The sequence below is a fragment of the Epargyreus clarus genome, unplaced genomic scaffold (genome assembly GCF_041222505.1).
Source record: "Epargyreus clarus isolate Ecla_fem2 unplaced genomic scaffold, WU_Ecla_fem_2.2 ptg000004l, whole genome shotgun sequence".
In the NCBI taxonomy this organism is placed as follows: domain Eukaryota; kingdom Metazoa; phylum Arthropoda; class Insecta; order Lepidoptera; family Hesperiidae; genus Epargyreus; species Epargyreus clarus.
In genome coordinates this window covers 7,497,362-7,516,248 of record NW_027332212.1, presented here as the reverse complement: position 1 = coordinate 7,516,248, position 18,887 = coordinate 7,497,362, and the positions used below count along the sequence as shown (strand labels likewise).

The 18,887-nt window shown below is 32.2% G+C and overlaps 1 protein-coding gene across 3 annotated transcripts; it reads right to left on the bottom strand.

The window, feature by feature from the left end:
* On the bottom strand, positions 1-15,874 carry AST-C (allatostatin C). 3 transcript variants are annotated; one of them, XM_073092717.1, is made up of 5 exons: positions 15,772-15,874; positions 14,846-15,029; positions 6,727-6,827; positions 4,759-4,889; positions 1-835 (listed from the first exon to the last, which is right to left on the bottom strand). In XM_073092717.1, exons 3-5 carry the CDS (start codon positions 6,817-6,819, stop codon positions 670-672), a joined length of 390 nt encoding a protein of 129 aa, XP_072948818.1. In that variant the 5' UTR covers positions 6,820-6,827; positions 14,846-15,029; positions 15,772-15,874; the 3' UTR covers positions 1-669. The 3 variants fall into 3 exon arrangements, with proteins under 3 accessions (XP_072948818.1, XP_072948820.1, XP_072948819.1); XM_073092719.1 differs by having other exon boundaries at positions 4,759-4,886; XM_073092718.1 differs by having other exon boundaries at positions 14,846-14,925; positions 15,772-15,859.
* Positions 15,875-18,887: the final 3,013 nt, after the last annotated feature.

The following is an 18,887-nucleotide window of genomic DNA, read 5'->3' as shown; positions in this document are numbered from 1 at the left end:
TTTATTTTGTGACTGGGTATATTCTTCATTCAATTTATAAATAAGTGACAATCTCTACAGTAACATTTATTTATGTAATATATAACTATATCTATGTATGCACAATATGATAATGAATAATGATGGTTACCTATAGGACTTGGAATCATATTTTCAAGGACGATATTGATAAAAATAACAACTTTGGGTGTAACAAAATCAAAAGTTTCCTTTGTTCATAACGGTGGGTAATTATGTTGTATCTAAAGAATTAATTTATTTCCAAATCAAATCAAAATCAATTCAAATCAATCAATTCATTTTAAAGGATTGAATAACTGCAAATATTATTTTTGGTATAATTAATATTATTTTACTTTAACTAATGTTATCATTGTACTACTGATTAAAAGTGATATTGATACATTAAAATACTTCGAATTAAAAGCGCGTAATTGCTTAAAATGCTACAATATTTCAGTTATTAAGTGGAATGTACCAGTAACAACAAAACGCTAATACTTTGCAAATATTATTTATGATAAGACATTAAATTAATGTAGCCATAACAATATAGTAGATTTACATATCTTTAACCATGTAATACGTTGTAATATGGATTTACACTCAGTGAAACATTATGGTGTGAGTTAACAAGAGCGGGGCGAAGCGGTAGTTGTCAGGATCCGTTCACTTGCGGAAGCAGGAGATGGGGTTGAAGTAGCACTGTCGGAAGCGGACCTGCCGCTTGTCCGCGCGCCACGGCCTCGCGAGGCGGCCGTCCAGCGTGCGCAGCCCCCAGCCGCGGGGCTCCGCTTGCGGCCACGAGCGGCTCACGCGACCGCTCATTCCCAGCCTGAAATTAAATGATCATGAAACAAATGGCTTTAAAACGACGCCCTATACAATGAACATACGATTTTAGGAAATGGTATGGATGTTATTTTGAAAGAGGCCTATGCTCTCTATTTACATGACAACTCACCTACATACCTGTTGAAGGGGTCGTGATTATAAAATAGTTGTAATATTTTAATTTTATTTATGTAATACACTAAATATAGTTTTTATTTATAATATTGATTGTGTATCCGCTAATATTAGAACTAGAAACCGCTGAACCGTCGAATCTAATTAAGGGGGACTTTTACACAATTATGACGAGAACGGATTGAAAATAACTTTAACGGTATCGATACCAGCATCTGGTTTTAGTTACCTAACATATATAAACAATTCCATTCTTAAATTAGTTAGCTATAAATGTTCAAAAAATAATCGTCTGAATTTTTTCCTTCGTAAGGTCTAAATATAGGTATGCGTTATAGCTTCTTAATGTTAATATAATAATGACAAAGTAAGCTACACAGAAGATTGCCTATTAACTTAAATTACTTTTCAAATTACAAAAGACAATGTGTTTTATTCTGACACAAATTCTAACAAAATTGTCAAGAACATTTAATTGTAGAGAATACAAAAACAGTCTAGAGAACAACAAATAGAGTCATGTTTACTTTTAATGAAGGTACGGCATTAGTAAATTCCACGTTACCACATTTAAAGTGAAAGTCGAGTCAGGAATTTGCAATTAAATTATTACAGCAGAATGAAATGTTCAGCCCTAGGTAAGTTATTCATGCATTTTATGTTTACTTTAATTACCTACTAGTTATAATAAAATGGCTATATGAGCTTGAAATTAATTGAGTGCAGCCTTACGCAAACAAGTCGTTTGCAGTAATAAGGTTTATTGAAATACAGATTGAATAGCACTTTTCAAGTGGCGAGGTGCTTTGTTTAACGTAATAGGTAGTTAATTTTATTTCCTCTAATAACTTTAATGCTGCTGTGTTCTGGGTTAAAGGTTAGCGAGAGACTTATACGAGGCATTCTGACTTAGGTTTAACAGTATCATCACAACGGTGATCAACTTCACTGGACACTTGTCCTAGCTGGGGTTGATTACAGAATATGTCCTTAGTCGGCAGTGGCTCCATACAATCAGGAGGACTGCATTGTCATTTGCTACTTCTTTCGAAAAAAACTATATAGCTAATACGTCAGCCTTCTCAGATCAGATCTTATTAGGTATATGTAACATGTTGAATATTTTTTCAAGATTTATTTATTAGACTCAAGGTGCGCCTTCAATTCCATATTGTTTGGTAGTCATATTCCATATTTTTTGAAGGTGGTAGAACCCTTTATGGTTCGACTCCGGCGGCGCCACCTATTTCAACAGCGGTGTTGGGCGCTGCTGTGTTCCGTTTTGAAGGGTGTGGTAAGGGAGACAGACTTTTCCGAGGCGTTCCAGCTTAGTACTCAGGGGTAGCCGCGCATTTGTGGCCAACCTCAGATAGAAATATCTAATCCTATCTGGGGTTGTTTACAGATGTCCATGGGCAGCAGTAGCCACTTACCATCATCATGTTCGCTGCTACTCCTATAATATATAAAAAGTCATATTTAATTTCCATTTATCTGTACATTTTTATGTATAATTTAAGAATTTCAAAGCTGAAAGTAATAAATAAACGTTAACTCAGTTGTTAATTAATCCTACAGGTATGGCTAGACTAGATAATCCTGGCCTTTAGCGAAAGGCCGCGGTGACACTGACAATAGCCTGGGGATATACTACTCGCTCTTCATTAAGAAATGCAAAGTAGACTAGGAGTCTACTATTTTAACCATTACTTAGTTTTAATTACTTTGTATCTGTCACTGAAGTAATCAAAAAGACTTATAATAATATCTGGTTTAACATCGGATTAATAGATCTAATGCAAAGTCAATATAGTCTTAACATATAGTATTATAGTATAAACAAAAGATTTGAAAAATGAATAAATTTTGGCTTGAATGATGAATAGGAAAGATGAATAGGATTATATTAATGTTCACAGTAAATTTTAATAACACTGTATGTGTACTCAAAACAATATAGTCTTAAGTGTTCTTAATTAGCTTTCAGAACACAACCACAATTAACACACTTCTGAAACCTTTCAACAATATCCCTTATTGTTATCAGTCTTCGAAGTTAACTGCTTAATTAATGGTTTCAGCGGAAGTTTACTGAATACTTAAATTGCTTTTTTAAAAAACAACTCTCCGTTTTGTTTATTACTTTCGCTACGATACTGAACCAACATAATTTTACTATAATAAACGCTTGTTTAGGCACAGTTGGCTATGTCTTTTGTGTATTTTCTTTTGTAAAAGTACAAAGATAAGAAACAATTAAACAGACGACAAAGCAACGGTTATTTAGTATAAGTAAGACGTGGTCATAACAAACCTCCGCAGAACAAGAAACCCAGGCATATAAATATTAATATATTTTTCTGGTGCTTTCGAGATTCAAAATTAGGATATATTTTATTAAATGTATACTGATTTTTAAACAACCTTTATTATAAAAGACGTGTTTAACAAATGTACTGTTTAATAAAAGTTTGGTAAATAAGTCTCAACAAGATACCAGCGTTTATCACAGTGTATAATGAGTATGTTTCAGCAGTTTCCTCTCACAGCTTATCCGGAAAGCGGGCCGTGGTAAAACCTTGCTCATTCTGTTAAATCCCCGGCTACAGCCACTCACAGAGCAAGTTAAGCAGCTTAATTAACTGTTCGCGTTTACAGACTTACCACAGTGTCCTACGCGTCACTGGATAGGCTAGCTAGGCGGATAAATGGAGCGAAAATACTACATGCAGGTCTGAGCTAAGCCATGTACTTTTATATTCATATAAGAGATCATACATGAAGAATGTTATTTTGAATATTATTATAATTAACTAACGATGGCACAAAGATAATAGAATTTGATTTTATTTCGAGGGATATTATAAAATTGTTTGAACCTAAAATGATGTATTTTTATACTTTTTCGGGGAGAAACGTATTACATTTAAAATAATTATGTATATCATACAAATATAACCGTAAAACTAAAGTAACAAAAGCCTCAAGCTTGCCATTTATTATTATTATGCCATTTATCATGTCTATAAAAATACGAATATTGCCTAGCAATTATTTAGAACATATAAATTTATATTAAAGTTAATAAATTTTCATTTAGCCTTGTCAAACATAACCATTAAAGTAATATCACGTAGGTGGGAGTTACGGCGTGATTTAATGTACCTTTTCAAGAAATAACACCTTGGTTCATTCATCTCAGATTAATGTAAACTCCAAATACTTTATCTTTTAGAATTTTTATTCTAAAAACAACAAATCATTTAACAAATCACTGCCCATAGTTCTGCCCACGTGCTCATTTGTACGCGGTGTTTAGAAATATGAAAATGAGTTTCATTTTACGGTATCGTGAACAATAATATTTTTAAACATTTTGTGTACTACTTAGTGGTTTTTGTCAGTTTGTCTTGGGTTGTATCTATATATGTATGTATGTGACGGATTCTTTGAGCATAATATTCACCAACTTCCACAACTCTCATTAATTTGTAACTTTGCACATTATCCTTATTAGATTAATTAATTTACCAATTTATGTGTTTGTCACAGACTAAACAATGAAAAATAATTAATAGTTTAATGACAAAGTTTAAGAGTAAAGAGTTTCAATTTAAATTAAAAAGCGTGACGTGCATTTTACTGCGGTTCTCTAATAGATAATTGTCAATAGAATGATTGTAACATTTAAAATATCAAGCGCCTTTGCCATTAAAAAATATTTTTTAGTTTTTAATTCAATTAGCAATAAAAGCGTGTTTTTTTAAACAATTAATTATTAGTTTTTACCTGTCATCAGCGTCGAGTTGCAGGATCAGTTTGCGCAGGGTGGCGGTGTCGATGGAGTCCCAGGGTACGGAGAGGTCGCCGTCGTCCGGCCGCGCCACCAGCCCGTTCTCTGACTGCTCCTCTTCCGTCTGCTTCAACATTATACAACTTTCATTGTAGAAGTTAAGATGTAACATATACAAGCTATCAATAGGATTTATCGTGTATCACACTTGTAGCTCACTTACGATTAATTTCGTGGTCATGCATACTACCTATTTTGAGAAAAACAGATTGTGGTGTTTTTCAAAAAGATGATTTTATATATGAAAATTATACTCGTTGTGTTAAGGTACTTAGAATACATATTCTACGATTACAGCATATTCATTACAACTTTATGGTCGAATATTTTATATCATTAAAATCTTATTCTGCTAATGAATATATCTAGTATCTTAAAATGTATAAAAAATACATACTTGGACTAGACAATCTATAGAGCGCGCGTCTAGTAAAAAATGCGTATAGAAACGGAATATGCTAATCAGTGGGGGCAGGGGGATTTGGCCGAGCCAAACACGTAACCCAGTTTGCTTTACAAACACCTTGTACCGTAAAAGATGAAACCTTGAAGGAACCTTGAATGCTTTAAAGGATATATTAAAATACTAAGAAGCCAAGTCAAAAGTCAAAAAAGTTCGGACAATTGAGTTAACTGTCGCGCGGTCCTTATCCATACTAATATTTACGCATCGTCAGTACGTAAAAGGGGTCTGAATTTCAGACGGTTGTTTTAAATTTATTTCTTTACTAGCCTTAGGATCAAACTTACTCGGAATGATCTTATAAAGTTTGTCTATTACGTGGACACTGTATTTCTCAAGTCCTAGTTTCAGTTATTTCATGACTAATAGATAGAGGAGGTGTAATAAAAAACTTTCATTGTAAGGTAACTAAATTATAAGTCGCTCAATCCTGAATGACATATATCAGTACCCTTACCAGGAGTTTTTACGTTTCGACAAATATGACTGTTTTGGTATTTGTTTACGTATTTAATACGTAAAAACTCATGGTAAGGGTACAGGTATGGTAATACTTGAATCGGTTATAAATACTTTTATTTCATACTTGAATAGCATGAGTACTAATGTAAGTAATGTGTAATTACCTAAAACACCTAGGCACTCGAATTCTTTAGAGTATTCGTTTTATCACTTTTCAGGAATAGCAACGCACTTGTGGCCTACTTTATGAATTGTTCTACTCTGTATAACCTATTGGAAATTATTATAATGAAAAGTGAGTACCGCGTGATATTTACTACATAAGGTACTCCATTATTCAGTTAGTTTAATGTGCAACCTGCAAGTGCGTTGAATATGATACCTTCACATAATGGCACCTATTAATCTTATACCAAGGACCAATTAAAATCGTAAGTAAGTTAATACAAAATATTATGTTCTAGCGTAGTGAAAATACAATGACACATTAATGGTAAAAACATAAGAAAACGGTAATATTATTTATATTATGTTTGTTATAAAATAATATATATTTTTCTATTTTAGAAAGGTAAGCGTATGTAATTGTGTAGGGATTTTGAAGATCGTAGGAAAATAGATAAATAAATATGGGCTATTCCAAATATTGTCTTAGAAGTAGCGACGTATCTACGATTTCCTAGTTCTAACACAATCCCCTAGTGGCGCTGATTGGAAATTGTATGGGTAAATACGTAAACAAATACCAAAACATTCATATTTGTCAAAACGTAAAAACTCATGGTAAGGGTACTGTGCTGTTGTACAGATATTAAGTATCAGATGTATCATATGTATTTCATATATACGTTCAGTCTTATTTGAACTTGCGCCAGGTCTCCATAGGTTGCAATGGCCACTAATGTCTTATGAGGTTAATACTTTCAAGCCAAAATGTTAATAGTTGTTAACTATATCTATGTAATAAAAAAGTAATTACCATCGGAGCTGCCATGACGGTCATTAGGAGGAGGGCAAAGGTGCCCATCGCGATCAGGATACCGTTGTTGTAGGAGGTTGCGGTCATCTTCATTGCTGTGACTAAAACAAATTATGAGGCAATCTTAGAATATATTCACAATCATTAGGTCTGAGTCTGCAATCCTGTCAAAACATTAAGGTATATTTAGCGGTACGAAATGTGGGTAGTTACGTCGACATTGTACAGGAAATCATTGATGTTTATCTTGACTATGAAAACAAGAAACAATTGTAGTAAGCTTATAATTTCTTAAAACGAAGTTGCGTAAGTTAATTCCCATACCAGGTACACACCTAGTATTGGGATATAGATTCAAAAAATCGAAATTCATACTAAGATATTACTGCATCCCAGATATAAACACTATAGCTCTTGCTTATATCATTTTGTGTTTTTCCTGTAGGTATTTCTGTCTCCGGTATTTTATGCCTTGAATTTGATTTGGTATGGTTCTGAACATTACACCAAATACATTGAGCTCGAATATTAACATATTTTTTATTTAGCCATCGTCAAGTCTAAATCATCTTTCAAATCCATACTCTTAGTTCAGTAATCAGTTCTGATACAGTTTGTTAGGGGCGCTGATTGAAATGTATGGGCAAATACGTAAACAAATACAAAAACAGTCATTTTTGTAAAAACGTAAAAAATCATACTAAGGGTACAGAAAGATTTAAGCCATTATTAAACTAAGTTACATCAGTGCGGCTTGGTAAATTTCAAAAAATATAAAGTCTCGAAAGAAAATGTCATGTTATTGAACAGTTATTCGAAACGAATGGAAATATCCTTTAAGTCGTATAAGAATACAGATTACAGACCCGTAAAACTCAGCATAGGTACGTATGCAAATGTACAGGTAAAATACACAGTACACCTGATCTTACAGGCTGTAAATGTAAATCTTTGTGGCAATGTATATTTGCTTCACTATGCAGCTATAAAACAATATGGAAACATTATCTTTAGTATTACACACATTTCGTAGCTCATGAAATAGAGGTATCCTATCTCACACTTTTCTCAATGTAATAATTCTCATAAAATTTACGTAAGGACTATTCAATACATTGTCGAGTGTAGGTAAAACAAATAAACGACGTAGCAATTTATGAATCACAGACGCATATCTCGTAGGCACTGCTACATCTTCTACGGGCGTAGCGCTGAAGTTTAATTTTCTGACTAGTATTTATTACAAGCTATAAAAAGCCGTTTTCCCGTAGTTCATCCGTGATGTTAAACTTTCTACTACAACTACTTATTATTGTACATATTTTATGTTCATTTTAATTATTATCTTATACATCTATCTTTTAGTACAGAATATTAATTGCTTGATATAATTATATTTTTTTTCACTAGCCGATCAATGCAATGATTCGTGTGGTAAATAATGCCATTCACTGTATAGTTTATATATAGCCTCCCCTCCTGTCAGCAACAGGTATTGTCATTTGTACAAGAGACACAATATAATGCCATGTAGTTATGTTATAATTGATGCCTAATGATGTCTAAGTTACGAGAATGTTAGAAATGAGTTTCCTTGAATATTTAATTTATTCCTTACGCTTTAAGTTCATTATGTAAAAGTAATCAAATCCAAAAACAAATCTCGCGTACAATAACTTGAGTATATTATTAATCTTGAGAATAGAAAATTAAACGGTGCCATAAGCTGGCATAGATGTGGAGAATAAAAGCAAATTCTGTTTTATTTGCTTTTGTAGCCGCGCCGACCGCTAATCAAAATTTATACTTACACATAAATCTGAGTAATTTACAATCCAAGTAATAAATTACTTAGCTGCGCAAAGAATTCACGTGTATCTTCCTCATAGTTTCCTAAAATAGAAAGATTTTAATCCTGTTGTCACAAGAGTAGCCGCAGTAAAGGAAACAAATTTATTAATGTCTGCCCGTGCAATGGAAAAAGCAGATTTAACAAAGGCAATAAAGCTGTGAACAGACATCGTTACCACATTATTGTACCGTTCAATTTATCATGTCCGATGAACTATTATATTGTAACCCTTGTCATTCAAAACGATTATTTTTTTCTTTATATGTAAGAACGTGACGTGGCAAATAGGATTTGTTATTTTCTTTTTAAATGACCGAAAATAGACATACAGTTTAAAAATAACATAGGAGAGTCCAAAATCCAAATAGAATAGTAATTCTATTTATAAATACTAGTAGGTTGCGTTAAGTGAACAGAGAAACAACAAAAATTGTTTAAGTTAGTTTTGATTTAGGAGCCAAATGCCTTTAGTATAATAGTGAGGTATTAATATTTTTTTTGAGTTTATTCTTAGTTAAGTAAATCATGATAATATTATTGTATGAATCAAGAAGGACTTCATTCTAAGTCTTAAGTAACTGTTTGTTAATACATTATGTTATTGTTTCGAGGCAACAAATAGATTTATTATTATTACTTTAATTAAAAATAAAAACTAAATAAAATAAAAAATAAACAAAAGGAAAATGTGAAAGTGAAGGGGCATTTTCGTGATCAAATTTACTGAAGCTGTTATATTCTCTATAATAATTCGCGGGTTGGTAAAAGGGACGTATTTGGCGTCTTCATATGTCTTGATAATATCCCTTTGGGAATTTGTATCACAAAACGGGGTAAAGAAGGCTGCCCTGCGCGGATTTGGAGTCGCCTTGACAAATAATTGGATACATGAGATGCTATTTATCAATAAGCAGCCGTCGTCATAGGGAAGGTCATTGTGATTGTGAAGGTAACAAATGTGCTACAAAAGTATTAGAAAAAATAAGAAAAGATAGTAATTTTGACCCTTGACTTTTAATTCGGCTAAAACATGAGAAAGTGTCGGGGCGCTCTTTATGTTCATTTTCATTTCATGTCTTTACGTTGAACAACATTTTGACATTTTTTTGTTTCAAGATGGGTTATTTTAAGAAAAACATTATGCTAAGTAAAATTGTAACTAACGTTTAAAATGCGAAGTAGGTTAACTGTAGGTTTGCTGTTGTGGATGAATTATAAAATGTATGGTTTATTAAATTGTCATTAACTTTAATTGTTCAGTCACTTCTGAAAGCATTCAGGTCTCCTTTATTCTAAAAACTAAAAATAAGCAGGTATACGAGTAATTTGCTAAATACCATGCTACATGTGTAAGCAAACGTATATTTAAATAGTATAGTACTCGTATATCATCATTTAATTAAAAACTGAAGTTTAATTCAGCTACCAGTCACCAGTATATATCAACAAGTGGGTGTACCGATAGATTGTAATAAGGAATTGAAAGCGTAGACTCATTAATATGCAAAGGCGTCGGAGCTGAACGGATAGGTTGCATAAAGTAATACGCCTCCCCTCTTGCCTCCACTTAAATGTCTATCACTTCGATGCACTTGCGTATACTGAAACATTGATAACTTAATGAGATTTTATATTAGATCATCTCCCTTATGGCAAGAAGAAACCTCTACTTATGTTTTAAGAAACATATATGTTAAACGGGTTTTTTAAGTTATTATGGATTTATGGGATAGTCTATTTGGTATCCCACGACATGTGTTTTGATATTTTATTACGCATACATACATTTGATAATACATTTTTGTGAAGGACAAGATATGTGAAAACAAGGTACGGTATGGTAAGGTAAGGTAAGGTATGTGTGTCAAATCTATTGAAGTTATCGTGTATTCGAGTGCTACTTTTGTTTCTGACCATTATGCAAACAAAAAAGGTCAATATGGGGTACAGGTTTTCAAGAATTTTAAGCGTTTTGAGTACATTACACATTGTTCAGAACGCTTACACTATTGTTTGTTAACGTTCTGTGACGTAGATTATTTCAAAGGTCTTGTTGCTCTTATGAAACTTTCGGACTGCTTTTGTTTTTGAACTGATTGTTTTGAAGTATAATTAAAGTGTGTATAAATTGCAATTACAAATAATATTACATTAATTAAGCGATAATATTATCTAAGTACATGTATAATTATATATTAATTATACTTGTATTGAAATTGTAAAGTATTATTTATTTTTCAACTATTTTTTTTCCATTTTTCATGGGATACGTAAGACGAAAAAAGTACTAGCAATAACAAATTGAGTGTCTTTTATGTTAATTATACTTGCTCAAGAAGGTAATTTCAGAAAAATACAAGAAGAAAAAATAGAAGAAAAATGGAATGTCGAATAAAGAAGTTTCTGAATTCAGTCTGAACTGTGCACATTTAGATGTTTTGATTTTTTCTCGTTTGTTTTAGGCATGTCTTTGGTATACGTATTTGTCATGAGAAATTCTAGTGGTAGAGTTTGAAGTATTGATAGCGTAATTTACTTACTTATATCAATAATATAAATTGAAATGAATATATAATGAGTTCACTTATGAAATCGTCGTGCTAATGAACATGATTCTGTGATTGTGCAAATAATGGTCGAATAATTAAATTTCAAAATATTGTTGTTTCATATTTCAGTAACGTATTTGTGCGTTTCAAAAGAAACAAGAAATAATTGGCAGCTCTAATTGTGTTATCTTTTGATCATACGAACAATTCAAAACACTTTGTGTCTTCGTTGTGTACATTGTTTAAAATATTTCTCGGCGTTATTTTGCGAAAAACTGACAAAGGCAATTGCCAGAGAGTGTCTATGACACATTAAAATATAATTTTCATTTGGTACATCTTTGAGGTGATAAAATCCTTTGTGGGTCGGCAGCGGCCGCACTACCACCATACATTCATATTTCTGTATAATAACAGCAGTTTAAGCAAATTTGTGTTCGACGTGACAAGGGAGAGATACAAGTGACAAGATACCTTTACGAGGCATTGTAGACTTCAAAGATAGTTCAATCAAGCAAACTATTGTACATGCTCGGTGGCTACTCCTATTTCAAAATATATTATTCTTAAAATCACATGAAACGGTGATGCCACTTATTAAACAGTTCAACTATTGTACCCACTCGATTGAGACTACAATTTAAAAATACAATTTTGAAATTGTACAAAACTTTGATGCAGCCGCTTAACCGCGCAATGGCTCTATTAGTAAGATGTCAAACTTTACTTCCTTGGACGGTGCAAAGCGGAAATTATTAAGTTACCCAGCATAGTGTAAGTGGCACCCGGACACCGGCTATGAACTTAACAGACTTATGAATTAATTTGCATGGGGTTAAGCTATTTTATTCACTCGCGGTGAATATTGATTACTTGATTAATACACAGTAAGTTCTTGAATTAAGCCAATCAAGATCTATTGGGTTTTTAATGTGACTATTTATCGACGCGACGGGAGGATAACATTTTTCCAGCGTATGTGTGAGCATATGTATGTATGTTGCATTCTTAAACATATTATTACTCAAAACTTCTGTTTAAAATTTACTGCAATGGTAAAACGGGTGCTACGTACAACAATTTAATATTTTAAAATATAAATTAAATATTTTAAACTGCTGCGTACTGTGAAAATAATACCAAAACTATGTTTATCTATCTTTAATATACTTAATTGTAGTAGCACTTGTTTTTAATTCTTCAGTTATTTATTATAATGTAGTTGGATTTTATTTTATAATTAATAATTCAATTTGGTTAATATATTTTAAATGGAAAGAGACGATGTATTAAACTAACAGTAGTAGTAAAAGGTGAAGAATGACGAAAAAAGTCTACGCCGTTTACTTTATAAAATAAACAATTTTAAGTTTTATTGAAAACCTATATTCATGCTTATAGAATCTTAGAAATTATTATAAACTTAACCATGAATTTGTAATTCAATTGAATTTGAGATGGATTCAGATTTAGATTTACATAAAATCGTATCCTATTAAGTTATGTTACATGCCTTACTTAATTTAAATATACTTTGTCTTTTATTCATAAACTTAAATCTTTTAAATTCTAAAAGTTGTTATTCAATCTGCGTAGACGATAAAACTATTGACACTAGTTTTAATATCTTGGATAAAGTTCCTGTACTGAAGAGTAATTTAAACTTATATTGAGTAAAGTTTCCTGTCCTAGAAACTGCATAATTTTATCGCAATATCAGTTATCCGAGGCGTATTCAACAGCTTAGCTTGGTATCGGAAGATTATATTATATTTACAAAGTTTATCTCACTTACAAAAGATTTTATATTAAAAAGACTTATAATATTTTTATTTCGAGATAAATATATATACTTAAGAAGAATTTTTTTTTGGTTTTAATTAAGTATATGAATTATTTTTATTTTTTTACGTTACGAAACATTTAGTAACTATACCAACTTACCAACGCACACATTTTCCTATGTATATAATATTATTATTTACTAAATGACGAGACAATAATACCCGGACACAAACTGAATTATAATACTCGTATTTATGTTTAGATTCAGTTTAAATTTAACTTATCTTGTATTTGTTAAAAGCATATAATAGACAGTAAATCCAAAATTTTAACTCTGACTTGTACAGACCTGTGTATTTAATTCGAATATATTGAAAGAATTAAAATAAACAGACTAAAATAACAGACTAACAAAATGACTTTCTTTTATTTATTAATATAACATACCATTGTAAGCAAACCAGTATGCTTGAGACATTTACGTAATTTTCTTAAACATTTGTCTCTCAAAGGAATATGAACATTGAACATTTTTAGAGGAAATCCGTGCTCACAAGGGCTGTACCTAATGGGTTTATGATCGAGATGAGCAGGTACAAAGAAATAATTATGTCGTTTGGATAAAACAACTACATTCAATATTATAAAATTTTGTTTGTGAGGGAAATTAACTATATACAATATGTTATTATATTATTTAAATTTGTGTAACTTCGAGAAATAATTTTAAGTTTCTTTTCATTTAAGCAGTGATAGCCTAGTGGTTAAGGAACACGGCCTCTACTACACGTCCTCTCGAGGGGTCCGAAGTTCAAATCCCAGGCACGCACCTCTGATTTTCAGATTTATGTGCGTATTAGAAATTAATTATCACTTGCTTAAACTGTGAAGGAAAACATCGTAAGGAAACCTGCATACCTGAGAGATTTATAAAAAAAAATCTTAAAGGTATGTGAAGTCTACCAATACGCACTTGGCCAGCGCGGTGGACTATGGCCTAATCCTTCTCATTCGGAGAGGAGTCCCGTGCCCAGCAGTGGGACAGTAATGGGTTGATGATGATGAATGTAGAAAAAAAAATAACGATAAAAACATGAGGTTTTGTACATGTGATTGTAATCGAGCTTAATTTAAGTCTGAGCTCGATAAATATGTTTTTCACGAAATTAAAATTAAATCCTATATTAAAACTGCGTAACTAAGAAAAATATCATCCATTATTTTTTTTTTTATTGTTTAACCTAACGATTAAGCAGACGTGCTATCTGATGGAAAGTAGTCAACACCGCCTATGAACATTTGTAACAGAGGAGTCGCCAGTGCATCGCCGGCTTTGGCTGAGAGCTCTTTTCTGCACCTTTTTTGAAGAGCCCCATGTAATAGCGCTCCGGGAATACCTTATGGGAAGCTCAATTAAACAATGTTTATAACTTATAGTATATTCCCACTAAAATCCATTAAATTAAATTTTAAATACAAAAGCGTGTCAAAATTAAATAATTCGTACTGGCTACGCTAGCCAAAATCCTTCATTTTGGTCAACATCGAATTCGTAAAACATCTAAAATATTACGACAAAACTCGCTAACGGTACGTATATTTAATTTACTATCATAACGCATTACGCATAAAACGCTGTGAGTGTAGGAAGCGTATAAACTAATATGTTTTTAAGAAAAATATGACAAAAGTGCTTTTTAAGTTTAAATCACTCATAGAAGCCTATTAGAGGATTTTCGAAACGATTTCTCAAAGAAAATTTAAGTAGATTTTATTTTAATTGATAGTTTATAGAACTGAATTTTTTTATTATTAAATGCATCCTTAATAACGCGTCATACCTTCAAATTTTAAACGTTTAATACCGCTGACACAGAAAACAAGTACAAAAATATAAAGAAGAAATTAAAAAAGAGTAGTAAATAATTCATACCTTAGGCTTGTAGTCTTCTAATAGAGTCTTCAAAGTGCTGTGACGTCGAGTGGTACAGAGGCTGCAGCTTCCGCGTTCCGCTGGTGAGTTCGAAAGCAAATGAGAGCTACGGAGGCAACACCGCCGTTTTATAGCCGCCCATGTCCTCGCTACGGAGTTACGCCGTAGCGCCGCTACGACGTGTCTACGATACGTATACAATCGCTAATTAATTTGTACCACCTGTCGAGCTTATTCACTTGTATGTACATTTTACACAGTACTAACCGGAACTGACAGATGGGGAAATTATACACGAATTGCCAATCGTATTAAATAATATTGTCACGTTGTTCAGTAGGTAATATATTCGGAATATTTGTCGCTTAAATCTCATCTCATCTCAATCTTCAATTAATAGTTATGCACGCTTTGTTAAGACACGCGTAGTCAAAATAGTTTTAGCAAGGGTTTTCATTTGATTACAAGTAATCTGACACATAATATATCTGTTTTTGTATCACATGAAAATATATAAATTTACTTAACCTGAACAGTATACTTTTAAAATATATTTTACATCTCTGTGTGTTTACTGCAAAATATATTTTAAATTTTCTGTCTTTTAAAGTGGTAGAATCCTTTGCAATTCGACTCTAGTGGTATAACCACCACACCTATTTCTGTTTATCAGCTGATTCAGCTGTATTCAGTCCTTGAAGGGTGCGGTAAAAAGGCTTAAGTACTTATCCGAGGAGTACGCATTTGTGGCTAACCATACAATCTTATTAGTTCTTGATTACAAATATACATGGACAGCATTCGCTACTTATCATCAGGTGGATTGAATGCTCGTTCGCTACTTCATATTACAAAAAATACAAAGGATGACATTAAACATTGTGTATTATACGTATTTGCTATATTGAAACCGGCACGTGTGATACCTGCTTCATTTTCCTTGCCGCGTCACGTTTGCTTTACAGGCAGCTTTAGGATTATCTGAGCTTCCTAAAGTTGGTTAACGAGGAAGAATAAATAACGATGAGCCTCACGTGCTCTACATAAAGCACATGAAGTTCTTTTTTATTAAATGAAAGTTATATATTTTTGCAAAATAAGTGATTAAGCTACATTTACTATATACACTTATTACTATTATTTACGCTAGTAAAAGTATAAAGGTAATGCGTATAAGTTTGTCAGTTAGTTTGTATAATTAGCTTTCAAAATCTTAATCCGTACAGTAGTCTATTAACTTTTGTATGATAATAATAGATTTTTAGTGTACGGGATTTCGATTAATATAAAAACTCGAATTATAACACCAAAATGATTTTTTCTAAAACCATATTTTACGGTCACATACTGTAGGAATAACAAATTGGCATAAAAAGAGCAGTTATTAGAAATGTATAGAAAGTTGCTTCAATTATCTTTATACGGTAAATATTAAGTGTAGTTTTTATTTTGTACCCAATTATTTAACACCTCGTACTCGTACATTGATGAGCACATTGGCGATTATTTATCTTATAAAAACATTTAGATTTTTTAATGAATATACCTTACTAGATGTTTTAGTATCCACTAGCACTACTTAAAAAAGGTATTGAAATAAATTCAGTATTTAAGATCGATAATATAGGAGTGTTTATATTTTTATTTAGTGTCAATATCTAATATATTACGTCTTATTATTTTATTTACATTCAGAAGTGTTTTTTCTTTTAATATTTTTTTATCACATGGGCGGATGTGATGTTTTACATCGGTCAGTTTTATCGTTGATAGTATATAACCTGATCTTCGGCGAACTCGATAATGCATCAGTGACCGTATCGCAATTATCGCCTATAGTGACATGACAGGCTTTAAAAACAATTTGGGATATGAATGACTAGCAATGAGTATGCTTCAGCAAACAAAATACTGATAAAAGTGATAAATATGCGATATTATTATTATCTACATTATCATCATTAAGCGATGGTGGGCTAAGAGTGCTAACTGGCCCTTTATCAGGATTCAAATCTGGTCATGCCGTTATGTTTTTATAACTATAAACGTGTATGTATATTTGAAATTGAGAATCCAATGGCTTTAAAAAAACGTCGCAACGAATCGTGTTTATAAGAAACCTTGTTTACAACGCTACGAAAATATAAAAATAAAAAAATTAAAGAACAATTCCGATTTTACATGTCACTTTATATAATTCAACGTCGGATGCCCTGTAAGTCGACTATATATTTTTCTTTTTGTATAAATAGCGTCAACACTATATCCACACTATCAAGAGCAACAAGTACCGTAGAATAGGATAGTCACAAGCCAGTCTACGAATACTAACGATCGAAACAACGATTCTAACAACCGCTCTTTGTCTACAGGGTAGATAGTCTTCTTAACTTCTTTGTAAAACGAGATCATAATAGCAAGAGAGGCAGACATTATCACAAAATATTTAAAAGAACAGCCTTTTGAATACTAAATATGCAATAATCAAACATCTTGCGTTTTAATACTAATTTAATAATTAAACTGAGTTATACCTACTGTTTTTCAGTTTCTCAACATTGAACGCTCAAAATAAAAGCAGAAATAATTGTCTTTCGGAATCCTTACCTAAATGTAAAAATTAAGACGTAGACATAAATTTCACTTAAGTCCTATAACTGCTTGACTTTATTAATTAGAGAGGGAATTAAGAAAAAATGTACAAGTAATATGAGATTTAATCGGGGTAACTAAATATTATTTTTGCGAGCAAAATAAGCCGACGGATATCTGAGACATAGAAATCAGCCTTATAAATGTTTTATAATTAACAAATTTACCTTTCAGAGGCAAGCGTCCTCACGATCACCGGCTTAAGGTAATGGACCTCTTGGTAAATAATGTTAGGTACAATTATGTGTACGACGCCCCATGTTTATCCAAAATGGTTAAACATCCGAGAAAATCTGTTCTATGAAACGTACTTTGACTTTAGATATAAGTGTGGTTGTCTTTGTCAGAAAGCTACTTCGAGGATTGCAATATACAGTAGATAATCAAAATCAAATCGAATTTTTTTATTCAAAATAGGTTCTTTACAGAGCACTTTTTGAATGTCAAACTACCACCACTTCACAAGGTGTTTCGTTATGGAGAAGAAGCGGCGAAAGAAACTCCATAACACACATCTTTTAAAAAAAATGGATTTTACAATGTTAAACTTAACCTAATGGTACATGTGGAGCTGGAACTACTTCAGACCACACCGTTTTGATATGAAATTAAATCTCATATAATATGAACGAAATGTCTTGGGATATATTAAACTTTAATAATTATAATAGCAGCGCTATATCAAGTGGTCCCCAAACGTCTACTAAATGGTAAACCAGATGGGCAAAGAAATCGTGGAAGGCCAAAACTCAGGTGGCTAGATGGAGTTGAACAGGACCTGAAGACTCTGGGCGTGACGAAGTGGAAAGACAGAGCCAAGAATAGACCAGGCTGGAGAAATATTCTGGACCAGGCCAAGGCCCACGCGTGGCTGTAGCGCCTTAGATGATGATGATATATCAAGTGGTCTGACGGACTTTTTGGTGGAAACTCACCGTCGCCTAAGACATTTGTAACACCAGGGGAGTAACAAATGTATCGCCGGTTTTAAAGGCTCTTTTGCACTTTTCTTAAAGCGCTCCATATAATAGCGCTTCGGGAATACCTCAGGAGGAAATACATTATGTATTTTATAAGGAATAAAGTAGTACACGCCCAAATAACATTACGTGACCATTGTTTTTGCAATCTATATGAATGATATTTACATATTAATAAAATGTATTAAATCATAGATATATTTCAGTAGGATAATATATCTATGTATTAAATATAGTTGCTTCATTTGAAATAGGGATGTTTATTTTGACAACAGTTATTCGATTTCACAACGTATTAAATCAATTAAAAACTAAAACAAAATTTACATAAACCAATCTGTGTCACTTTACTATTCTATTTCACTTCGTTGAATAGATAAACAGTTAGTGCGGTACGAATTGAAAATTCA